At 39.9% G+C, this 26032-nt stretch overlaps 1 protein-coding gene across 2 annotated transcripts in view; it reads left to right on the top strand.

Moving 5' to 3' along the window:
• The window catches only part of LOC119779992 (voltage-dependent calcium channel subunit alpha-2/delta-3-like), a 49519-nt gene extending 25233 nt beyond the window's left edge, over positions 1-24286 (top strand). Inside the window, exons 13-39 of one of the 2 annotated variants that reach the window (XM_038279875.1) lie at positions 856-934; positions 4799-4932; positions 5325-5342; positions 10979-11050; positions 11704-11784; positions 11867-11941; positions 12747-12830; positions 13036-13107; positions 13204-13265; positions 15666-15733; positions 15895-15940; positions 16049-16146; positions 16218-16311; positions 17790-17885; positions 19793-19914; positions 21234-21311; positions 21391-21452; positions 21569-21613; positions 21695-21757; positions 22015-22085; positions 22182-22257; positions 22475-22515; positions 22605-22660; positions 22776-22893; positions 22993-23105; positions 23275-23357; positions 23478-24286. In XM_038279875.1, coding sequence (XP_038135803.1) covers positions 856-934; positions 4799-4932; positions 5325-5342; positions 10979-11050; positions 11704-11784; positions 11867-11941; positions 12747-12830; positions 13036-13107; positions 13204-13265; positions 15666-15733; positions 15895-15940; positions 16049-16146; positions 16218-16311; positions 17790-17885; positions 19793-19914; positions 21234-21311; positions 21391-21452; positions 21569-21613; positions 21695-21757; positions 22015-22085; positions 22182-22257; positions 22475-22515; positions 22605-22660; positions 22776-22893; positions 22993-23105; positions 23275-23357; positions 23478-23570 — 2100 coding nt within the window. In that variant the 3' untranslated portion in view covers positions 23571-24286. Of the gene's footprint in view, positions 1-855; positions 935-4798; positions 4933-5324; positions 5343-10978; positions 11051-11703; positions 11785-11866; positions 11942-12746; positions 12831-13035; positions 13108-13203; positions 13266-15665; positions 15734-15894; positions 15941-16048; positions 16147-16217; positions 16312-17789; positions 17886-19792; positions 19915-21233; positions 21312-21390; positions 21453-21568; positions 21614-21694; positions 21758-22014; positions 22086-22181; positions 22258-22474; positions 22516-22604; positions 22661-22775; positions 22894-22992; positions 23106-23274; positions 23358-23477 lie in introns of those variants that run through there. The other variant, XM_038279876.1, reaches the window with a different exon arrangement.
• Positions 24287-26032: the final 1746 nt, after the last annotated feature.

Genomic DNA, 26032 nt, shown 5'->3' on the forward strand with positions numbered 1-26032 from the left:
GTAAGTCCTGGCAACTTTTTTTCTCTTCTTTTAAAACTCTCCATAGTGTTTTTTTCCTCACCTTTCTGCTTGTTCTGCAGTTTTTTTGCATCAGTAATAAATGTACATTTTAATACTTCATGCCAGCCGCAGCTCCTGTCTGATGTAGTGATGAATTGGTTTCTTACTTCATTACTACTCTGTAATGTAAAATGTATGTCAGAATGTTTTTCCCCCCTTCTCAATATGTTGATGCATTAAAACAAAATTTTCTCATTTTGTGTTTTATTCGAATGAAGCATGGCAAATTAACAACTTTCCAGGACAGGGCTCCATCTAGAAGCTTACACACCGCTGCAGAGCTCTTCAGTCAGATGAAGACATTTGTATAAATTGAAGGCAATTGAAATCAATTCAGCTACTGCAGTATTCACAGTACAACAATAGCAAAAGCGTAAGCCTTTGTTGAATCCTTTTTAACTGATGTGATTTGACGGGGTTTGGCAGAGCACAAGGCAGTCTATGGCACCACAACCCCCACCTGGTCCATAAACCCTCTAGGCTCTTACATGGCAGCCCTTCAGTGTGTTCTATATGCTTTATGCTTAGTAAAGCATCTGGAGCCAATGAGCCGTGCAGGCCTGGCAGCATGTCACAGCATGTTCCCCAAAGGGACAGCGGCTCCTGCCCTCATCCAAAGACCTCTACAAAAGGAAAATGTGTTTATTTAACTGCAGCAAGGACTAAAGAATATAAGAACAATACACACAAAGTTACTTAATAAAAGATAAGCTGAAGAAAAAAGTTTATGAAATGACACAATATTTTCAATTGTTTAATTATTGATTTGTTGTCATGTCTGTGTTCTCTTCACAGGTGCGAATATTCCCCTACCTGATTGGAAGGGAGTCTGCATTTGCAGATAATCTGAAATGGATGGCTTGTGCCAACAAAGGTTGGGGACTTTTTAATTAACAATTTCAAAATGCTTTTTAATTTGTATGCATGTATATGATAGCTGAAAGATAAGTGGAAATCAGTGTGGTTTTCTGTTTTACATTTATAACATCTATGTGTGTGTCTGCATGGTCTGGTTCAGTTGTCTGCCAAGAGGCAGTGAAGTGTCACTTGAATGGGGGGCAGGGTCAGAGTTCAATCTGCTCTAATCCCTCTTCCTGTCACTGTCTACTTCTCGACTGCTCACTGCTGATGGCTGCCATGTGTCATCGCTTTGGATGAGTGCTCTCTGAATGGGAAAGTCAGAGCCGGGGAAACAGATCACAGAGGGATTGTAGAATGACAAGCAGCGAATCCCTTTTCCCTGACAGACGTCCTCTGCGAAATAATCTCACATGTCCAGTGTGAGACAGTGTCAGAAGCAGTAGGAGCTGACTACAAGTCAAATTATTTCCTTGCTACTCTAAGCTAATACACTGGGATCCAGCAACAGAATGGACCAATTTAATGTTTAACATTAAGGGTGACAATGGGGCAGTAACATAGTAGAAAAAGTAACACACATGCCTCATTTACACTACCGTTTTCAAACCATGCCAAGATTGGTCCGAACATGGTAACTGGCATGCAAAACTGTACAGAATCGCACCAGACACTACCGAACCGCAGAAAACTGGTGGTTTATCAGTAGGGTTCGGCTGGGTTCAGTTCAGGCTCGGTTCTCAGATAACAAAGAGTGCATGAGCAGACCGCGTCATCTCCTTACAGTCAGCCTCCATAATCAACTAAAACTTCAACAAACTGCAGACAATCATAACAATACAAGCTTCCCTACCGTGCCACATAATTTCCAGTGTGATGAGCCTCAAAGTCCATCATTGTTTCCTGCATCTGTAAGCCCTGATTAGACTATTGTTTGACGTATCACTTCCCAAAAGCTGACTCTGTAAATTCACCAAAGGCTGCCTTCTTCACCTGACTCCCAGCAAGCAACAAAATATCACAATGATAACAAAACATAACTTCGTGAATGTTACAGTGCCGCCATGTAGGTTTCCTTGTTTACCCCTAGAGAGCAGTAGTACCATAGATCGCCACTAGAAGGGGAGGAACCGTGCTAGCGTGGTGTGTAAATAAACCTAAGCTCGATACGGATCGGTTTTCAGAGGGTAGTGTAAATGGGGCTATATGTGTGACAAACTCCATGTCTTTAAAGGGGTCATAGAATGATTATATAGGGTATTTGGTGCTGGTCCTTAAGGTCTCTGAATAGGGTGTGTAACATTGGTTGGGCTGAAAATGGCATATTTGTGTCCTAATGCCAGCCTGGTTAAAAATTCTAGAATAAAACAACAGGTTTTCTTCCTTTTATGTTATGTTCATGAATATTTAGAGCTGTGCGCTTATTGGCTGGTTCACAATGAGCAAAGCTGCTGAGCAAAGACGCTTTATAGCAACAAGCACTCACTCACTGAAACATTGAAATTGGTTATATAGTAGGCTGACCAGACGTCCTCTTTTTCCCAGACATGTCCAACTTTTCATACCTAAAAAAATTTCCAGGATTTTGGTCAATTACAGTGCAGCACATATTTAAAACACACCGGGCATTCCAACTGAGCCGTCAGCTCCAGAGCTGGTCTGGGAACCCTGGCTGACGGGGGCAGGGAACCAGCAGGGGACGGAGCGACCAAATCCGACCCACTGACGGTAGCCTGGACACCGGCAGCCCCGTGCTTCCCCCTGCTTGCATTAATTGCTCCCAGCCCCCCTCTTCTGGCTGAGGACGGACGACTCATTTCTCTCTTCTGAGGTCCGGTCCATTCAGCAACCCGGCAGTCGACACTTCAATTGCACTTCAATGCCTCAAATAAGGCAACATCCCCGAGTTTACATCAACATGGGGCTTCATTTGGATTCGCCCATTTTATGGTTGAAGTTTAGAATTGTGAGATTTGCAGAGAAAGGAGGTGTCAATGGGGTTTAAACTTCCCTGTAAGTCCATTTCACCCACTGAATTATCATTCTTCCTCTATGACAACTCGGTTTTTAATTCAATGACCCCTTTAAAGGTATAGTGAAGGGTGTTCTTTTTCCGGGTGGATCATCAAAATAAGCATTCCTCCGAATTGTAAATCATTCTGATATGTTTACGTAAGGCCTTCCTACTTGCTCGTCCCCATTTTCACTTAACAGTGGTGAGTCTGACATAGTGGAAAAATTTCAAATCTTCTTTTGCAAAGTAAGCTTCTGTGAACCATGTAAACAGCAGCTTTTAAACAGAAAGTGCACAAGGAAAAGGGGGCTCATACATGCTCTTGCAGGCAGGCGTTCCCTCTCGCATTTTTTTTCAAAAGTCGAGAGGGCCGGTCTTTTCAAAAATTCACGAAAATCCTTGACTATACCTTTGACAAACATGGAGTCTTTTTATTCAGTGCTGCTACAGTGGTGGGTTTCGATATGGACCCTGACGTAGGGTGGTGTCTGATTCAGGGTGGCTTAAACATTCAATGAAAATATTCTCTTAATCTTAACCTAAAAAAGTTATTTGTAGTGCTTTTTTGGATGCCCACTAAATAGGGGAGCAATTGAAAGGTTTTGTTGCCCTGAATTTAAGAACATTTTATAGTAGTAAAACACGGACTTGCAAATGATAAGAAACTGTTTACGAATGGTAAAAAAAAAATTTGTTCGCCTGATGATCAGGGCATTTCATACCACACAACTTTGAGTGCATACAAAAACCCCTTCCACTTGCTCCATTTATTTGCATCCGCTATAATCCTAGGAAAGGCTTGTTGTTACTGTAAGGATTGTAAAAGTCAACCCTGCCAGGTCAATGGTTGGACTTGTAGCTGTCAGCCACTTTCACAATTTGCCAGTGGATATTTGGTGATAAATATCAAAAGAAACTCCTATTCCATAAAGGCCTTGTCTAATCACACCCACACCAGTACCCTTGCTGTATACTTTGATTAAGAGAGACATCATGACTGAGGGAGTGGTGGCCTAGTAGTTAGGGCAATCCACTTGTTTTCCAGAGGTTTTGAGTTCAAGCCCCACTGCCACGGACTGCCACTCTTGGTCCCTGAGCAAGACCCTTAACCCCACACTGCTCCCCAGGCACCGCACAATGGCAGCACAATGCTCTCCAAGGAGATGGGTTAAATGCAGAGAGCTCATTTCTTTGCTTTGTACTTGTGACAGTGTATTGACAATAAAGTTGAATTTTATTATATTCTTGTTTCCCCAAATGTTGGCAAATAGCTTAATCTCAAACCATTGTCTTTAGCCATTCTTTATGGCGATGGGGATGAATGGGTAAGGACCTATGCAGAAAAGTAGTGATATTAGTAGTATCTCTGGCACTTGATGACAATCCTTACTGACTTTGCATTGGCCTTCAGAGTAATCTTTTACATTCTCGTTGCGCTTACAAAGTAACTCTGTGTGTCGTTGATGTTGTGCAGTCCTAAACTTGTTAAGATTTATATGTGAGGTAGCAAATGTCATGAATTTTCCTGTGATCAATCCAGATGGTTCATATTGGTTTGTCTTGTATTCCTGAGCTTGCTTTTGTTACTGGTAATCCTGTTCCAGACCCCCTTTATAGTAGTTTCCCCACTAATCTCACTCTTAATTTTTTTCATTCCAAAGGTTAGATGTCAAACCATCAATCCACAATCTATAAGATAACATCCTTCTGTTGGACCCTATGCATCTTAATCTCAGAAACATATCTATGTGTTATTCTTATATTAGGCCAGAGAGTGCAAATACACATAGGGCAGCTTTATCAGAAGAGTTACTCTAACCAAAATGAAAGTCTTTACTGTGCTTAAGGGTGTGTGTTTCATTGCAGGGTATTTTAGTCAGATCTCCACTCTAGCGGATGTGCAGGAGAACGTGATGAGGTATCTTCATGTCATGAGCCGTCCAAAGGTTATTGATCATGAACACGATACAGTGTGGACCGAAGCGTACGCAGACAGTGCTGTAAGTATGTCAAACTGCATTAACTCCAGTGCCATCTGTGTTACCAGGATATATCCTTTATATACATTGGTAATCTAGTGTTACTGCAGGCTTGAACTACCTCTAGAGTTTTACATTTGTCCTGATAAGCTTAAGATAGCATTTGTGGTGTTGTTATCTTGAGATACATGGTATTCGGAGGCGCCTGTGGTGTACAGTGAAAAGTGCCGATGTCTGGATCTGTTCTCTCATCATTATTGGTTACGCTTCTGTAATAATTCCTAATTATTGGCTCCATTAATCTGCATGGATCCCCCCCTTCCTTTTTACATCTGTGTCTACATATTCAAGGCACAAACATGCTTCATTTTCACTGACAATTCAATCTCTGTGTGTTTTTTCTTCCTTTTCAGCTTTCCCATGCTCATAAGGTAAATCTCTTGATTAAAATTTAAATCATCTGTTCCTTAAAAATGACAAAAAGCTATGTCCAGAGGGATGTGAAAAGGAATTCTGTCTGTTTTTTTTTTTCTTCAGAAATTCAGAAAAAGTGAGCTACAGTATAACGTTTAAAGCAAAATAATTTTAGCGCTTGAAATATTACATGTAAACTTCATTCTTCAATACTCCCCATGTAATGTAAGGTCTGGAGATACTCTTTTAGGGCAGAAGCATGTATTGTTCTTTATTCAACTTAGGAGATGGTGTATCCAGTCAAACACACATGAAAACTCGCATACAAATGGTTAGGAGATTGTCCTCTGGAGTGTGTACTGTTGTATCTCAACCCTAGACACACCATTCATCATTCTGTGGATCATTGCACTTTATCTCCTAAAGCCCATAATAAAACTGACATTGGAAGGGAGACCAAGAGGAGGAAGAGGTGGAGATGATGAGGGGGGTGGGGTGCAGATTGTTTCCCATCCATATGTTGACTTGTGTTCATGTTTGTGTGAATTCAGTTTGTGTAGACAAAAGCAGACTGATTTGTCCAGTAATGTCTGCAGTATTGTGGTTATGGGTCCACCATTCTTCATTTTGTCAAGCTGACTTGTAGAAGCCCAAAGTGTTTTTGCTGCAGCTTTATGCACATGCAGTCTGTGGCACAAACATACATGAATGATACAGACAAAGACACAATAGATGCACTAACTTACCACACATACTTCAGTTATAAATGCAAGCTTAGTGGTTTTAAGATTTCATTGAGGATAATGTATTAAAGTGTCATAGAATGCAAAGCCGAGTTTACATTGTCATAGATAATTAATAATTAATAGTTCAGTGGGTGAAATGGACGTACAGTCAAACCCCATCGACACCTCCTTTCTCTGCAAATCTTACAATTCCAAACTTCCACCCTAAAACGGTTGAATCCAAACGAAGCCTGGAGTTGACATAAACTTGGGGATGGTGCCTTATTTGGTTCTGGCCTGTACTTTTGTCACACCCTAAAATTTACATACAGACCAGCCAACTGGTTCACTGGTCCAAGAACATGAATATCCGTAGATGTACCAGGTTAGCTGTTTAGCCTTTAGTTGGGGTTACTTCTACAAGAATTACAAAGCAAGCTGTTTCTCTATTGAAAATGAGCCAGAACCACGGGCGTAAATGAAGTATTCCAGGCTGCACGGTGAAAAGAGACATTTTTCACAGTCTTCCCAAGGATCCGAAGACTCAACAGGCATGGATTAGTTTTGTCTATCAGAAGATTCCTGTAAAGTTTGATGCTCAGCTGTTCATTTGCTCCAAGGAATTTACCTGGAAATCTTCAAACAGTTCAAAGCAGGATTTGCTAAACTTCTTTTATTGAAATGAGGGGATGTTCAGGTCCAGGCTACCGTCACCGGGCTTGGGTTCAGTTGCTCGTCCCTCCCTGCCCCCGTCCACCGGGGTTCCCGGACCAGCCCTTGAGCTAATGGCTCGGTTCGAATGCCCAGTGCGTTTTGACTGCGTGCTGCACTGTAGTTTAGCAAAATCCCGGACGATTTTGAAATTCCCCTGGAAACATTTTTCTAGGTATGAAAGGGTATGAGTAGGATATGTCTAGGAAAAAGAAGACGTCTAGTCACCCTACCATATAAACAATCTCAGTGAATGAGTGCTTGTTGCTATGATGCGTCTTTGCTCAGTAGCTTTGCTTGTTGTAAACAAACCAATCAGCGCATAGCTCATCTAAATATTCATGAGCATACCATAAATGGAAGAAAACCTGTCGTTTTATTCTAGGGCTTTTAACCAGGCTTGCATTAGGGCACATAGAACAGCAAATATGCTATTTTCAGCCCAACCAATGTTACACAACCTATTCAGAGAACTTAAAGGAATAGTACACCCAAAACATGATTAGCCTTCATTTTCTACTCACCCCCATGCTGAACAACACTCTGGAGTACTTTTTTGATATCTCAAATGCATCTGGAGATCTGGGAGGCTTCTTGCTGTCTGCTGACATTCAAATAACGGAGGTACCCAGCGCCCGAGGCAGAAAGGTCCATAAAAGTCCACAAAAAACGTTTCAATATTCCTCCATACTGCTCGTCCAATGTATTCCAAGTTTCCTGAGTGGGTAGCATCCAGAATTTACTCGAAACGAAGTCATTTAGAATGTTTTTAGAGCATAAACAGTAGTGTATAGGATTTCCTGAAAGCGCGCACATGCGCGATCACGACGCTACGGAAGCCGGCAGACCAAACCAGCGCATTCAGCTCAGCAAAGAACTCATGCTCTTCCTCAACACTGAAGTCCTCAGACATTTTTCTTTCGTTGTTTCTTTCTTTGCACAGGTAAACGGCACATTTCTTCTTCTACGCTTGCATTATTGGAAGAGCAGACGCTGAATGCGCACTTTCATCTGGTTTGGTCTGCCGGCTTCCGTAGCGTCGTGATCGCGCATGTGCGCGCTTTCAGGAAATCCTATACACTACTGTTTATGCTCTAAAAACATTCTAAATGACTTTGTTTCGAGTAAATTCTGGACGCTACCCACTCAGGACACTTGGAATACATTGGACGACCAGTATGGAGGAATATTGACACGTTTTTTGTGGACTTTTATGGACCTTTCTGTCTCGGGCACCATAGACCTCCATTATTTGAATGTCAGCAGACAGCAAGAAGCCTCCCAGATCTCCAGATGCATTTGAGATATCAAAAAAGTACTCCAGGGTGTTGTTCAGCATGGGGGTGAGTAGAAAATGAAGGCTAATCATGTTTTGGGTGTACTATTCCTTTAAGGACCAGCTCCAAATACCCTATATAATCATTCTATGTCCCTTTAATGTAGTTACACTTTGACCAGGTTTATTAAGTTCTTTACTGCTAGGACTTATATACTATGTTTTTTTATAAAGTTGTTTTTATATGTGAATGCTTACTGTGTTGTGTATTTTGATACCATTTTAAAACAAAAATATACAAAACAAAAAGGTCTGAATGTAATGGACAAGATTTAGAGTTCAATCTGATTGCTTGAGGTCTTAGTATCTAAATCTCAGTGAAAACGCAGCCTGTATACGATTATCTGCAACTGTGCTTGCGTAGCTCCAACCAATGCAGACCCCTAGTCTATTCCTATCAGACATATGCAGTAATTTGGTAGCAAAGTGGAACACCCCCAAAGCTCTCTAAGAATTATCTTTCAATGTTCTTATAAACTGTTATACTGTCTTTGTTGTGGTTATGTTTCCTCCATTATAGGTAGTTTTTCATTGTATTTAATAGATCTTGATACCCTTTACCTGTATTTTGGTGCGAGCTTGGTGCGGTTGATCTTGTAGCTGGGCACAGCATTGTATATTGATTGACGGCTGGCTCTGTGACAATTTCAGCAGCTCTGTGTCTTTACTTTTGAAAGAAAACATCTTTTTTTTCATAGTCTGAGTCAAATGCATGACATTATTTCAGTTTGCGGGACAGTGGGACGGAAATGAACGATTTGGCACAGTGGAGATCTGGTCACCCTGTGTATAGTTGGAGCCTCTATGAAGGTCAACATGATAAGCAGTGTGACTACTATGTTGCTTCTCTGGATAAAACTTAGCAAAGACACAGATAATCTCTGGTTGTAGCACATCTTTTTTTTTTTTTGGGAATGACTGTGTTACCTGTGCAGGTATAACACCTTTGTTTAGAATGCTAAAAAGCCTTACACTTTCAGAACAGTTTCAAATTTTTTAATGATTGGATCAAGAATTATATTTGACCCTTATGTGAAGTTGTATAATTAAATATTATAACATATTAATAGATTATTTAATACTATTTTAAATGTAATTTCACAGAATATTTTATTAATTATTGTAGTGTAATTGTAGTACCCACACTTAAATAGTATCTTGTTATGCTAAATATTATTTAAAAATTTCTGACCAACATTTTTTATAATACATGAAGTATTTTAAAACTGTCTGATCTTTATGATCTTATTGCTATTATTTATTACTATATAAAAAATAAATCGGGACTGCCCCAACGCCGGTGTCCGAGGCAATGATTTCCAAAATGAACTGTCGTCAGGGGTCTGGATAGATAAGGTCCGGAGCTTGTGAGAACCTCTCTTTTAGTTCATGGAAGGCAAAGTTGGCCTCCATATTCAATATCCATATCCATAAGTGGGCTCTTGCAGGCAGATTATTTAACATTTTTCTAAGGCCTGGAAGAATGCAGCCATGAGGCCACTGGTCTCCCAACTGGCTGCTGCTGCCAAGGTTTGGATTTCAAAAGAAAATTTCTCATTGAACGACTGTGTTGCCTGAGGGCCCATAGGCGATGGGAAAGCTCCATTGGATCAGAGTCTACGGAAAAGTCAGTCTTAAACTCCTGAACAAAACTATCAAAGGTGTGGTTAAAGTCCTGGCAGTCAGGAAAACGTGCTTTGCCCACTTCAGGGCCCCTCCCATTAAAAAACACAGATAAATCTTAATGTCATTCTGCTGGTAGACAAGGGGGGAGCGATTAGAAAACTAAGGAGCATTGAAAGACTAGCCTGCTGCAGTCACATATGTGGAGATTGTGCTCAGAAGACGCTTTTGCATTGTGACTAGGTGCACTGACACACTGTGGCAATGAGGTCGGCAGAGGCCCCTAAAAATGTGAGGGTCAGGTGTCCAACCTGATCAAACAGGACTTTCACCTGATCTTGTAGCACGCAGACCATAGACCATACGATAGTTTATTGAAAAACCAAAAATGAAGGCATGTGGAGTTTCTTCAAGACGTCTGGGATTGAAGGAGGCATCAGACACAGTTAAACGGAGAGCAAGACTTAACAAGAGTAGCTGGGAACGTTGAGAATGACAGGAACAAAAGACTTACCGCAAGAGACGTGAATCATCCACTGGGAGAGCAAGCGGGTGCTGCGGAGGGCTGTAGGTGGGAGATGCATGTGTTTGCAGCTGGGGAGGTTGCTGGCAAGCGGGAAGAGGCAGGTCATGGAGGGTAAGGCAGGGCTCGGCCATTCGAGCTGCAAGGCGGCAGCAGGTTATTGTCAGGCAAGCGCTTCGCTGGTAGAATGCTGGGGCTTGCAGAGGCTTGACAGGAAATGACAGGAAATCTGAGAGGATGCAGAGCAGGCCAGAGGCTGACCGGCTCGGCAGAGGCCTGTGCGTTGCGGAAGGAGCTCCGAAAAGGGATTTGGAGTTTTCCAACCTAGGGCACAGGAGACAAGATTGGCATGGGGAGCAGACGTAGGATGCTGGCCAGTTGAGTTCCTAACATGTATGGCAACACTCTGCTGATGAAGTACTGACAGCTGTTTGCTTTTCAGTCGTCCGCCACTGCTAAACTCTGAACAACTGCGCTCAGCACCTCCCTGCTCATCAGCAGCCACTTGAGGAAAAAAAGGCTGCACCAGCTTAGACACCACCGCAGGACCCTGACACAATTGTTTTGATATTTTTTTAAAAATCCATCAAAAGAATTGGATTCTTTTAGAATTATTATCTGAATATTATCTGAAAATTTGTTTTCTATTAGCAATTTTTTAAAAAATAAATGTTATTCTTAGAAAAACTGTTATAAGTCTGGTTTAATAACTAATTATGGTGGGGGGGTTTTCAGCTCAACGATAAATCAGGCCCAACTCTGACGACTACGGTCGCGATGCCAGTCTTCAGCACAAAGAATGAAACGGTAAGATGGCATAAGATAATGCTTATTTAGAGTATTAAAGTGGAGATCAGGTAAATTTACTTTTTTTGGCTCATTGCTTTATACAGAGGAACCTTATAGATACAGGTGCTAAAATTCAAGTGCTTGCCATATTAAAGCTCACTTGATCTGCATTTGCCAATGAATACATCTGGGATTACCTCGTATTCTGTATCTTTCATTGATGCTATAATTGTTATTACGTATATATATGCATACGTTGTTTATTTTTGTGGTTTCCCGGTTTTGTTTTTCCTCTTTCTGTAAGTCTAGAGGCAGATTTAAACGGTGTTTAATTGTGTTATCTCTGTTTCTTTCTCTTCTTTATTCTCAACTTCCTTCTCCTTTTCCTTTAAAACTTTGCCCAATGTTTCTTTCTTTCATCTCTCCTTTCTTTTTCACCATGTGTCCATTCCATTTGACATAGACCCAAAGTAATTTATAATAAAGTCCCATTGTATATATCAATTGGAACATAATGGCAAAATCCAGAAAGCACCACTTGATAAAGTAAATCTTTTTGACCTTACCTTGACCCCAGTTGGCTGTTCTGAGTGCTGTACTGCCAGACAGGATACATAAAAAAAGAAAAAAAGAGATTGCCTCCTAATGATATGTTGCGACTTCTCATGCAGAAAAACCAGGGTATTCTGTTGGGGGTTGCTGGCACAGACATCCCTCTACAGGAGCTGATGAAGCTCATCCCAAAACATATGGTACAATCAGCTATTCTCTGCTAGATCACTGTTTTTATGTCTTCTTTAACCTCAGCTGACTTGTCTCCCTTTCTTTCTGCAGCTAGGGATCCATGGATATGCATTTGCAATTACCAATAATGGCTACATCCTGACACATCCGGACCTCAGGCCTTTGGTAACTAAGTTTTTCTGCATTAGACTGGCTCACTCTTGCAGCATTCCTTTACCCTTTTTTTCCCCTTTTTTGTGGACATCATCAAAGATATCCATGGGCACATAGAAAATAATGTTATATCTGGCTAAGAGGCTACATGAGTTCGTATAGTCTGTAATCCCACCTTTTCCTTTGATGTATGCATGCAGGGATAAAGGCCATTCATAAGGCTGGCTGGCCTGAGATTTCCCAGAGGTAACTTAACACTTGCTGGCAGAAACCACAGCCCCTCGCTCTGGGACCGCTGGTTCCTCAAGGAGCTTTGGCTGTGCTGGTGGATCTGTGTACGCCAGTGTTAGTGCTACAGCTCTCTGTGCGACTGTGTGTGTCAGTCTGTGCTGGTTCTTTGTGTCTATTTGTGGCTGTTGTTGTAGTCGTTGACGTTTTATGTTGATCGGGGCAGTGCCAGAGCTTGACGTGTACTTGTTTGAGTGAGGATTTACTATCAATCATATTAATTAATTTTAATTCACCTGACAGTCTTAATTTCACAGATGGTTTGTTAAATAATTACTCTGCCTTAACAGTGCTTTAACAGTGCCTGATAAATAAGACAGTAAGATGAGGATTCATTATATGACAAAATTATAGAGTTAATTTAAAAAAAACTCTGAATTTAAGCATTTTGCATCAGTATTATGTATATAGAGTAGGGAGATGGTAATTTCAGACTAGCTTAGCTACTGCAAGTGAGCTTTTAGTAAAATTAAGCATGATTGTGCAGAAGGGAATCATTAAAATGTGTGTCTTGTTTTATTTTGTGCAGTATCAGGAAGGACAAAGGAGGAGAAAGCCCTATTACAGCAGTGTAGATCTCTCTGAGGTGGAGTGGGAAGACAAGGATGACATTGTAAGTGCAAAACCTTATTTAAAAAAATGATAAGTTGACTTTTTTCTAGCAAAAAGCGTTTTAGACTCAATGTGTTTGGATCTGCAACATTACTTTTTAATATAGTTTTTTCAATCTTATCAAGAGTTTCAATTTCCCTAAATGATCCTGAGAACAGTCTTATTTCCAAGCACACTGACCAGGCTTGAAACTTCTTATCTCCCAGCTACGCAATGCTATGGTGAACAGGAGGACAGGGACTTTCTCTATGGAGGTGAAAAGGACAGTTGACCGAGGGGTAAGGTTACAGTTATGAATATTTGTTTGCAGTGTATCAGCTATGCTCATCTGCTTTATTCTCTTAGGAAAATAATGACCAAATCTTTATTTTCAGAGGCGGGTCCTCAAGATGCATAATGATTATTACTACACTGACATCAAAGGAACTCCATTCAGGTGATTTAGAGGTTTTACTTCTAGAAATTCAACAGGTTCTTTGGCTGAAATCCTTTTTTTTCCTGTAATTTCTATGATATTGTTTCAATGTCTGATTTCTTAAACTATGATTAAAGAATAGGGGGGAATGTGGTGTATGAGAGAAACAGCAAAAATTTGTTTTAACTTGAAAGAAAATTGAGGATTTGTAAGATTAATTTAACTGAAGTATGAAATGTTTAAGACATTTGTTAAACTAAAGAAAGCTCAATTTAAATGTCAGTGGAAATGCCAGTGGAAGTTGTGTTCATACTTTAAGTTCTGAATTATTTTAGTTTTGTTCCAGTTATTGAATTAAAATTGTAATTTTTCCCAATTTGACCTGCAAATTGATCTCTGACTAACTCTGGTGCATCTCTACTTTATTTGTAGTTCAGTCTGTTTTAGTACATAGTCCCTGCAAGGGATTAATTAAGTAATTCTGATTCTGAGTAACTCAATGAAAAAAATTATCGGACCTCAATTGTTTACTTTAATTTGTCTTTTTCACCAGTTTAAACAACTAAATAGAAGAATATAATGAACTAAAAAAGAAAACAAGGATGTTGTAACATTTTTCCATCCATGTAGGTGAAGACAAACATATTAGTTTTAGGTATAGATAATGATCCCTTGATCATTCTTTGCTGACCAGACTTTTCCTTTAACAGTTATTTATTTTTCCTAAATGACAGAAAAATGAGATAGGGAGCAAACAAAAAAACTCTACAGTGGCAAGGTTTCGGGGGTAGACGAGATCCGCTAAACTGTAGAGCTCCCTACAATGTCAGGCTAATGTGGCTGACATGTCTCTTTAACGTCGCATGGAGGTCGGGGACAGTGCCCCTGGACTGACAGACAGGAATGGTGGTTCTCCTGCATAAGAAGGGGGAGCAGAGGGTTTGTTCCAACTGTAGAGGGATCGTACTTCTTAGCCTCCTGGGAAGGCCTATGCCAGAGTTCCTGGAGAGGAGAGTCCGGCTCTGCACTCTGCAGGGTTCTTAAGGTTGCTTGGGAGTTTGTCCTGGAGGTCCTTATGTGTTTTTGGACAGAAAGAGAAGGCATTCGCCTGTGTCCCTCATGGTCCCCTGTGGGGGCCACTTCAAGAACACAGTCAGAGGCTCTTTTTTAATGGGACTGGCCTGGGAGCACCTTGGGATTCCCTCAGGACATGTCGGAATGAAATGGAAGGCGATAACAATGACCTTTCTGAACAAAACTCAGACTAAACATTTCCAATTAGGTCCATTAAGATTTTTTTATTTATTTGTATTTCCTAAATTTCACAATAATGAGAGAGGGAGCTTTTTAGAAAACTGATTTCTACAAACCATATGAAATGGAGCAGGTATTTTTGGTGTTCTTCCCCAGTTTTATTGGGTGGAACGTTGTTCTATTAGTTAAAGGCACAGCTTCAGTTCTACCAAAACCTTTTCCACTCCAGGGTATTGCTTTATTTTCCTCGATCCTCCTTAAGTGTGCTTTCATTAAACCCATGGCTGATGTCCTGAATTGTTTCTTTATGTTCTCATCTCATTATGCCGTTAATTCAGTGAATGGTGCCTGTAACTGTTGCTTGACTTAACCACAGAAATTTACAGTCAAGATATTTTTATAAAGCCTTTGAATTTCTCTCCTTTCTGTCAAGAGTGTTGGATCTAGTTTTTCAGACCAGAGTAAATGTCTTTTTTCACTTTACTTTTGGATGGATCTGTAAATATTAATCTGGTTTCTATCATTTCTCTCTGACTGACCTTTTACTATATTTTGGTTCAAGACCTATTTGATAAGACTCTATTATCATCTTGAATCATATTCCCTTGTAGTTTTTTGAACATATTACTACAGATCCTTAAGACACTTGTACATTTTACTCAAGAGAGAACCTGAGAGTTTTCCCTGTTACACAGTTCTCATTCCAACACCCTGCCTAATTTTTTGACTTTTCCAAAATTTTGAACAAGGAAGCAAAGAGTTTAAGGATTTGCATTGCAAAAATCCACAGGTGGGCTTCCTTTAAACTTACTGTAAATGTTAAAAATAACGTAATATTTTAATTAATTAAAGTAATTAAAAATACCATATGGGCTGTTGCAGATTGTTTACAGGTATAACATTCTTAAGATGTGTAAACATCTGATTTTGATTAAAAAGAGATTATAAGTTCTGTGAATATCAGTCTTATAACTATTGTGCCATTTAGCAAATAGTGGTAACTATCATAACTGCTAACCTTGTGGACCAGAATCAAAAGTTGTTTATTCTGATTTAATTTCAGAGATAGAAAACATAACATAAGAGAGTGATTTTGAATATCCAGTTTCAACTGCAAAGTATATAAGTCCATTAAAGGTGGATTGTCCTCTGTTTTTGTGGCTTCAGTGTTGGAGTAGCACTCTCGAAAGGTCACGGGAAGTATTTCTTCAGGGGAAACGTATCGATGGATGCAGGTACTTTGATCTAAGTTTTTTTTATTGTATGATGTGAATCCTACAAAGACAGCTCAACAATGTAATAACATGACACAGCATTCAGATTTCTATCTAAACATAATATATTCTACTCAACACAGAACTGCACTGCTGGAGCGTAATTGACATGTGTTTTTCAGGGCTCCGTGATCTAGAACAACCAGATGTTGCCCTGGCAGATGAATGGTGAGGCAAGGGCTGTAAAGGTGGCTGTTCAGGTGTTATGTGGGTTACATCATTGTGTTCATTTGGCCTAATGAGGACAAGGCACTGATTTGTTGGGACTGTATATAGGACCTACTGCAACACAGAGGAGAAGCATGAGCACCGGCACTTGACCCAGATTCAAGCCATAAAGCTCTTCATGACTGGCCGGAGACCCCACCTCAAATGTAAGATATATTAGAGTTACACCTAAACTGATTGTTGTGGTTTGTGAGATAACTTGTGTTACATCCTTCAGGTGACCGAGAGTTGATACAGGAGGTGCTTTTCGACGCTGTAGTCACAGCTCCACTGAAGAGCTATTGGAACAGTCTGGCTCTCAACAAATCAGAGTAAGAACAATAGCAAAGACTTCTATACTACTTCCCTGTCTACAGTCAGAGGATGCCAAGTTTTCACACAATGACATCTGTTACTCCAATCTAACGGCTGCCCAAAGCTAGAGGCAACACTTCCTTGCTGAGCTAACCCACAAAGCACCGAGAAACTATGAGAAGTGATTAACCAAGTTTTACACAATGTGACAGAAGCAGCTGATTTCAACTGTGAAACCAAAACTGCAGTTGCAGTTGCCAGGGTTCTGATCGGGGTTCCGCTCCGAACAGGAACAGACAGATCCAGGGTTCCAGGAATTCTCAGAGCGTTCAGTCCGAGTCTTGGTCTCGTTCCTTTTTTTGTTTGCCCTCGACAAATTGCAATGTTAAAGGAATGTTTTTGGAAAAAGAAATAATAATAATGATACCAAATGTAACTGTAACCCCTTGACCTGTAGATGCACATTGCATGTGTTGTTCCAATTTACATGAAGATTATGAATATATTAAATAACTAAAACTGGGAGTTAAACCAATTAATGATATTAGTTAAATGATTATAACATATATCTGCTTAATTACCAAGGTTCTTTGTGTGTTACTCAAGCATTTACTCCCAAACCTGCTAATAAAATCCAGTTGCCTTTCGCCAATTTAGTAATTTAGACTATGACTATCAGCAGAGTTAATAACCAAATAAATTGTCTCTTACTTCAAATATGAACCAAAAGGGGTTTGTTCTGGCTCTGAGTGAAAAATCACTCACTGAATGAATAACCACAAAAGACCACAGGTTAAAATATTGGTAACTTTATTAGTTAATAATCCCTATTGCAGTATTATTGTATCAATCAAAGCAGCGAAGCTTCATTGGGTTTTACAGTGAAAAATGAAAATTTATCTGCAATGCATTAACATGTAGCAGCACTGGTGCAAAATGGATTAGCTCAGATGAAACTAGGAAAACTGGTTCAAAGGTGGAGCCAGCTTGAAAAGAAGGTTGTAAACTCACAAAATGGCTGCTACCATGTATCCACAGATAAGGTTTCAGCCAGTCCAACCAGTCTAACTATTCATCCAAAAGGAAGAAAAAAATAAGCAGGTAGTATAACATAGCACAGGTCGTTCAGTAGGGTTCAGAGAGATTAGTGAGTCTTAGCAGTTGAATTAGAAGGCTTCTTTAAGACAAATCACAAGCTCAGAACTCAACTGATGTTTTCCTCTTCCAGGATGAGGAAGAGATTGTTTAACTGAAATGCTTGCAGAATACTAATCAGTGTGTAAAATCTCTATTTAAAATTGTTTAAGTTTGGTTATATTTAATAAAATACCTTAAAAACAATGTAACTCATCTGAATTGCAACATTTTTGCAACAATGCCTCTTTTATGGAAATGATTTGACCCGTCACATTTAAAAGGGTAATTTTACCTAAAACGTATATGCTAAAACAAAGAGATGTTGACTAATGCTCTCTGTTTTGCATCCCTTCCACAGAAACCCAGAGAAAGGTGTGGAGATTGCTTTCCTGGGTACCCGGACTGGTCTGTCACGAACCAACCTGTTTGTACCCAAAGATCAGCTTTCCAACCAGTTCAGTTTCAATTCAATTCAGTTTATTTATATAGCACCAATTCACAACACATGTAATCTCAAGGCACATTACAGTTCACCAGGTCATACAGTCAAATTCATTAAAAGTTTTTTATCTAAGGAAAACCAGTTGATTGCATTGTGTCATAAACAGGAACAGATGGACCCAGTATTCCATGTGAGTTGGACAATGGGAAGTGTCAAATGTTTTAATAACAGAAAAATAATAAAACAGAACAGAAAACAAATCGTGCTGCTGAGGATAAGTGGACCGCAGCGTCAACATCCAGCTGATGGACTGCTAAACGAGATGCGGCCCAGAGCCGTCAAAAGTGTCCGGATGGAGCCCAGTGAGCAGGCAGGAGACTGATCCAGGCCTAGAAACAGTTCAGAACTGGACAGTTCAGAGATCTAGAAATTGGCATATCTAGCCTGACCAGAAATTCTGCTCCGAATAGGAACAGACAGAAGGATCCCAGAAATTCTCAGAGCATTAATACAGGTTCAGAGTTATATGAGTCCAGCAGCATGCTCAGACAGACACGCAGATGAAGTCAGGCAGGCTCATTGGTAGAGAGGAACATAGACAAGACTTGGTACCAGGATAAATGCCGAACTTTAAACTGGTCTCCACCATGGAGCCACACTTACAGGAATTAAAAATGACCTTTCCCTGTGTTCCGAGACAAAACCCTGAGGGCTCCACGGAGGAGGGCCAGAACCCACTCTCCCCCTGCATGCCAAGCCAAAACCCTGAGGGCTCAGCGGAGAAGAGCCGGGACATGACCAGGAGACACCAACCCCTCTCAATCTACTGGCCTCCAAGACTCATGACATCAACCAGGAACATAATTAAAACTCAAAAACATAACATGAATAAAAAGAATAGACGAATAATGATCTGGCCCCGATAGCTGGGCTGAACCGTATATATAGCAGAAGAAGCAGGTGATTAAGATAAATGATAATTAGAGAGCAATGAGGAAACGGCAGGAGAATGAAGTAAGTAATAAGACCAGCTACCAAGGCTACAATCATGACACCTCGACTCATTGACTCGAAGGCAATCCCTTACACTAAGCATGCTTGTAGAAATAGTGGAGAGGAAAAAATCTCCTTTTTAAAGGAAGAAACTTCAAGCAGAACCATGCTCAATGTGAACGGTCATCTGCCAAGGCTGACTGGGGTTCACGGAGACAGAAGCAGAGATACAAAAGGCAACTGTCAAAGGCGGCCCTGTCCAGGAAAAACACAGCCAGGCAGACGAGCTCAAAGCTGGCTCCCATTTCAGAGAATGAAGAGAGCACCTCCATCCAGTCACAGTCAGAGATTTCCAACATGGGCAAGACTCTGTCTGGATGGAGTCATGAGTGGTTACCAGTAGAGAAGCTGCAGAGAGGTGTGTTAAACTACAACTCTTCTTCCTGGTCTGCAACTAAGGTTGTTAGGGTTTTGGAGGACTAATACATTTGGCCAGATTCCTAGAAAGAAGAGCTGCACCATCCAAAGGGGGACGGATGCCGTCTCCCTGAATCAGACCAAGCTTTCCCAAAATGATTGCCAATTATTAATGTAGCCCACATTGTTTTCAGGAGAACACCCAGACAACCAGTAGTTGAATGACGACATGCGGCTAAACATGTCATCACTGGTCAGATCAAAGGGGATCAGAGAAAATTACGACCTTATTTTGGCAAACTTACACACAGAAGCAACACAAATTTTAGTGACCTCCAATTGGCGTAACCAGGTGTCATTACTGCCAGCGTGAATAACAATCTTGTTGTATTTAACCTCATCCATAGTGAGTGCCGAAGTTCAAAATCTCTGAAATCGTTACCTACAGCATAAATCGAGATGTGATCTAATCATTCACTTCTCACCTCTGTGTTTCTTTGGCTGTGCAGAGATTTCCTGACAGCCGAGGACAAGGAGGGTGTGTTTAATGCTGATCACTTCCCCCTGTGGTACAAGAGAGCGGCAGAGCAGGTCCCAGGAACATTTGTCTATTCCATCCCCTTCAGCACAGGTGCATCCCTGTTCTCTTTTTAGTAATTCAATCTCAAACTTGTTAAGTTAACATCAGTAAAATAGACTGTTCTCCAGTGATTTTAGATGATAGTACTCATTTTCTGATCTCCAAGATCATTGGGAAGACTGCAGTCTTCACTGTGTTCAAGGGCACTGTTAAAGAAGCTGGCTGTTTAGAAAGTGAAAAATGTGTAAGAAACTGTTAAAACTGCAGCTTTTAGAAGATTGTGAAGCCAGAGCAAGTTAAGAGATTGTTGAAAAGTCACAAAATGTGAACAGCTGCACAGTGATGCAACTTGTAGCACCGTTACCTTGAACAAAGAAGGTTAATTCCAGCCTAGGGTCTCTCTCTGTATGGAGTTTAAATGTTTTCCTCTTGTGTGTGCGTCACTATGGCTTTGCACAGTACAAAAACATGATTGGTGACTCTTAGTTACATTAGGGGTGTGTGTATGGTTGTTTGTCTCCTTGTTGCCCTGTGATGGACTGGCTACCTCTCCAGAGTGTACCCTACCTTTTGCGCATAGTCCACTGGAGATGGGCACCAACCCACCGTGACCCTGAAGGATAATCTGCAGTGGGTGGATGGATTTTATTTTCTGTTTCATTAGCTGTAAGCTGTTATCATGATGTTGAGTAATGTTGCCAGTCCATCACAGGACAAATAGCACTGCCATGAGAAATTCTCTCCTAGGAACAATTTGGAGACCTGTTAATCAAAAAGTCATGTTTCTGAAAAGCTGGATGAAATCGACATGCCAAACACACAAATAGATTTGACAAACATTCAAATTGCATTTTGAAAGAGCCTAGTCTGACTTTAAATTCAATATGAGTTTTTCTTTTTGAAGCACTAAAAGAGCCAACTTTTGGTAAAATTGTAATGCACTGAGATGCACTTTTTTTGATGCAAGCATTAGTATAATTACATGGTTTCTATTCAAATTTGTCATTGAAAGATATGAATTAAACTTTAATTGGAAAATTCTTATTATTCTAATAATTTTTACTAATAGGATATGCAGAAAATCTCTTTTACTTCATAATGTATGAGTCATTATAATGATGGAATGGGTTCATTCCATAGTTCATAGGATATGGAAGACTGGCTCTCTCTGCAACTTTTTATCGTCCATTTTAGTAAAATTACTGCTGGTATTACATGGAATGTTCAGTCACAACAGTCATTTTAGCAACTGATCACTGTTGCGAATAGGAAAGCCTCAACTGCATCCCATTTCTCTCCAGAAGGGTAAAGGGTGCCACCTAGTGATCATAAGATGAAAGCTTCAACCAAATTTTCCTTCTGTTTTGTAGCTTTGGAAAATAAGAGTGTGGTGTTGGCCAGCACTGCTATTCAGCTCCTCGATGACAGGAAGTCTCCAATTGTTGCTGGTAATTGCATTTTACATAATTTCCATGTACAGGTGTGTTTATTTTGTCAGACTTTGCTCTTACTTGTTCCTGTTTTCAGCTGTGGGGATCCAAATGAAACTAGAGTACTTTCAGAGGAAGTTCTGGACTGCTTGTAGACAGGTATTTGGAATGCACAACGTTTTTCAATCCATTTCATGTAATATGTTTAAAGAATTTAATTTCTAAAAATGAGTTAAACTTAACTCTTATTTGTTTATCTTTTTTTTTTTTCAAAGTGCACAGCTCTGGATGGAAAATGCATCATTAGTTGTGATAGTGAAGTAAGAACTCTTTTATATTACTCTCTGTATATTTAAGTTTATTTGTTTGGTTTTTAACGGTCTTCTTTTTCAATCATCCAGGACATAAACTGCTACCTCATTGACAACAATGGCTTTATTCTTGTTACAGAGGAACTATCTCAGGTAATTACTTTATTTTAACCTTTTTTTTAAAAAAATGTCATTGACAAAATGGGGGTGGGGTGGGGGGGGTGTCCCTGCAAAAGTATCACCATGCAAAAAGATCATTGTTACATGCTGAGACGAAATATTTTTAAAGAAGAAATTCGGTTAATGATTAAATGTTCCTTTAAAAGTTGTCATCAATATGATGCTCTTTACATGTTCTTTCTATAAGACTTTGCAGTGATAACAATAACATAACAACAATTCTCTCCCAGACAGGGCTTTTCTTTGGAGAGGTGGAGGGTGCTGTCATGAACAAACTTCTCCAAATGGGGTCTTTCAAAAGGTCAAACAAACTAAGTTTTCTCTCAAAATTTAAAACAGATCATAACAATTATGTGTAAAAAAAAAAAACAACTATGTTGTTGCTGTGGTGTTGCAGAATCACTCTGTATGATTACCAGGCCCTTTGTAGGGAGTATGCTGGGAGCAGCGACAGCGCACGCACTTTATCAGATGTAAGTCTTTGGGAAGAAATATCTTATACTACTAAATAAGGAAAACCAATACTCTGTGGGCTGTTGCATTTCTGAACACAGTTCTCAGAAATGACTATGCTAACTGTGTATGTGTTATTGGTTATTATTATCTGTTAAACTGAGGTAAAAGTTATTGGTTAAAGCTGTGAGAAAAATATAGACAAAATGTTTTCTTCCTCTCTGTTTTTTCTTTCAGCCTTTTTCACTTGTGAAGTGGCTCCTGACAGAACTTGTCATGTAATGACTTTATAACATCATGCAGTTTAATTCTTCAGTTTAATTGTCACAAAGCACAGATGTTTAAATGTTGTTATATGTTTTCATAGTTTCCTGCTAGAATTCAATCTGTATAGCTGGTGGAATGTGGACTTCTCAGTGAAAGGTGTTTATTCTTAATTATTTTAATTGTAAAAATTATAAAATTGTTAATTATTTTAATCTTGAAAGATGCCTGTGTGGTAAAGCTGCACCTGTTTTTTTTATTTTTCTTTGTGCAGCACAGAGAATTCGTGGTAAGACTATGATGGTGCCATGTGATACAGTATACCCAGCCTTTGTCTCTGAACGCACCATTAAGGAAACCACAGGCAACATTGACTGCGGAGGTTGCGTTAGGTACTAGTTTAGACTCATGTGAAAAAGCTCATCCAATCGTTAAGCAAGTTCCACTTTTCTCCATAATTATTTTAATTCTAATCTGTGTGTGGACTGCAGGTCTTTTGTCATACAACAGATTCCCAGCAGCAACTTGTTCATGGTTGTGGTTGAAAACAAGTGTGACTGCAGCATCATTCCTCCTGTAACAATGGATCCCATTGAGATTATGTATATCCTTTACAGATCAGACACAATGGTTTTGTTTAATTGCAAATTGTGTTGTCTTAAATGCTTATTGTAGCATTTCTGTTTAAGTTGATGAAATGATAAATCCTTTGAAGGTTTAAATGTGAGCTGCTATGCTCTGTTCATGCATTATTATCCTTGACTTCTTTGAACACAACGAGTCTCTAAAATGTGACAGACTCAAGCTCCAGAAAGATAGAAAAAAGCCGGAGTCATGTCATCCTTTTCACCCTGAGGTAGGAAACTTGTTATTCTACACAAAGGTTATGTGATGATTAGCCAAAACAATGCATCAGCTAATTCAAACTACCTTTAAGTTACTGCAAAGGTATAACAGTGAAGTGTGTCTTCTGCAGGAAAATGCCATGGAGTGTGGTTCAGCCTGTCGCTTCTCCAGTTCCTTGGCACTACCTCTGATGCCTTTGATTGCAGCAACTATCAGCAGGTGACCATAAGCTGCACATCTGGAGCTAACTCAGCAAGAAGATGCTTTGAATACCACTTAGACATGACTGATCAGAAATAACTTTGCTTACCTCTGTGGCAGACATTACTTAGAGTCTGTTAAGACTTTATCAGTAGTTCTGAGGCTCATATCCATCACTGCAGAAAACAAAGTAACACAAACTAAAGCAGTGTGTTCTTGGTCACTTTGCTCAGCTCACTGCAAATCCCTACATGAGAGTTTGTGTTTTTGTGTGCTAAATTAATGAAAGGAAAAATGCCAAATAAACACAGGACTCTTTTGTCAATATTTGAACAAATCCACTGCTCAAAACATAAGAAAGTAAGACATCAGATATGTATTTCATTGTTGTGAGGAAAAAGAAGAGTATGCACTTTTGTTATGTACTAAAGGAAAGGCCCCCATTGTTCCCTATAAGTCAATGAAGAAATCATTTCCCGTGCAATAGTTTTATTTCTCTGAATATTTTAGCTTGTTTTCTAACAAAGTATCTCTTGTGTCAAAAACATAATTTATCATTATATAAGTTATTTTATAAGTTCTGTCACTATCTCTTCAATTAAAATGTGTAAAACTAATATGCATGATAAAGATGCTGTGTGTTTGAAGAATGCTACATTGATATATTCAGCAAAGGTTTATCAAAATCATATAATCTTAACCATGTGCTAAAGAAAATAATTAAAGATAAGAAATATTTTCCTTCTTTACAAATTGTGTTGTTTTATTTTGTTTCTTTGTAGAAAGTAGAATTAGCATAATGAGGAAAGAGAAATACAAGTATGGAACATTTATAAAATCTGTATAAAAAGTTAAATATTTCAAAGCAGATAAAATTGAAATAAGAATTACAAAAAGGAAGAAAACATAAGATGAATTGATTTGATATTAATATGTATAAACTATTAGCTCAGATTAAAGTACAGGTAAGCTTAGAAGGGGAAATATTGCTTTAACAATATTATTTAAAAAATAAAAGACAGTGTTAGGGGGAGTGTATTTTAGGGAGATATTTGCTTCATTTTACAATGTTTTTTGTTTTTCTTCAACCATAGTGTTTTGTTTTTTTTTTGTTTTGTTTTTTTTCAGTTTATATAGAACTCTAAGTCCTTCTACTTCAAAAAAAGGGTCCGAAGCAGGAACTAGATGGGTTGGATCTAGTCTGGATTTCAGAGTTCATCTACTGGGTCATCCGGTAATCCCGGGACCGGGCACCAGCGCTCCAAAGGGGTGCCGGGTCCTCGGACCCTCTGCGTCTGGTCGGGGCTCCCGTCGGATGGTGGGACACCACTGGGGCCTCAGGTCCCCGGGGCCCATGGCTGATTACACCTCGGGGTGACTGGCTGCCAGTGGAGCACACGGGCTCATCCCTGCAGCTCCTGGGGGCTTCGGCATTGCAGCGGCAGGGCGGTTTCCTCTGGGCCGTTTTTTCTCTTCCCTTGGTGTGGGGGCAGATTTCCTGGGTTGTCCCCTCCTGGGCGCCTTTGCTCTGAGGATCCCTTTGGGCGTTTGGGGTTTTGGGTCCCTCGGCGCCTGCTTCAGTGCTCTGGGGGGTGGGTCTTTGGCTCTTCACAACCTCTATTGAGCATTTTTCCTTTGGATAAACTTTATATGCACAAGTGCACGCTCACAAACAACTACAGGTGCTTGGCTCCAGGTACTTAGAGATTTACTTCCATACAGAAAGCTCATATTCTTATCTTAAGCTACCACAGTATACATGTCAGATTAAATAATACTATTTATACTTCAGCGATAGTATCAAGGTGTTACTTTATTATATCTTTTATACTAAATCCATTGGTTGTGCTGTTCTTTTTACATCTCTCTTTGCAGGTGATGACACAGACAAAAGACATTTTATCATTATGTCCCTTTTATCTCCTTTTTCTTTCATCTTTTCTCCTTTTTCCTGTTTTTCCTTTCCTGTTTTATTTTCTCATTGCAGTGTCCATATAATCTGTAATACTCCCTGCATGAATTATAATAAAGCTTTTTATATGCATAAATAAAGCGGAACACTATGGCGATAGCCGTAGTGTTCCGCTTGTGAAAGCAAAATCTGTTGGGCTCTTTTTGGCATCAAGACGATCATTCTTATTGCCACATTTGGCTCGTTAGATCAGATGCGACTGGCAAGTTGTGTTGACACTGGTACTTTGCGCTCAGTGGTATCAGGTAATTTAGCGGGCTCTGGTGTTCCCATGACAAGCTGATCAGAGCCGACTTGTTTGAAGGCGATTTTAATCCGGGTCCCTTGGTGAGTCGTTTGACCCGGGTCGACACAAGTCAGTGACCCGTTCCCACTGCCTCTAAAAGCTAACTGTTCCCAGGTTTAAGCGGGCTGTTTGGCCAGTGTTAAAGGGGTAGAATTACAACTCTACTCTGTGTGAGTCTCCCCAGGATGAAATACAACCATTCTATCAAGCTGAATTTCACTGAGCT

The sequence above is a fragment of the Cyprinodon tularosa genome, unplaced genomic scaffold (genome assembly GCF_016077235.1).
Source record: "Cyprinodon tularosa strain WSP-4 unplaced genomic scaffold, ASM1607723v1 ctg154, whole genome shotgun sequence".
In the NCBI taxonomy this organism is placed as follows: Eukaryota; Metazoa; Chordata; class Actinopteri; order Cyprinodontiformes; family Cyprinodontidae; genus Cyprinodon; species Cyprinodon tularosa.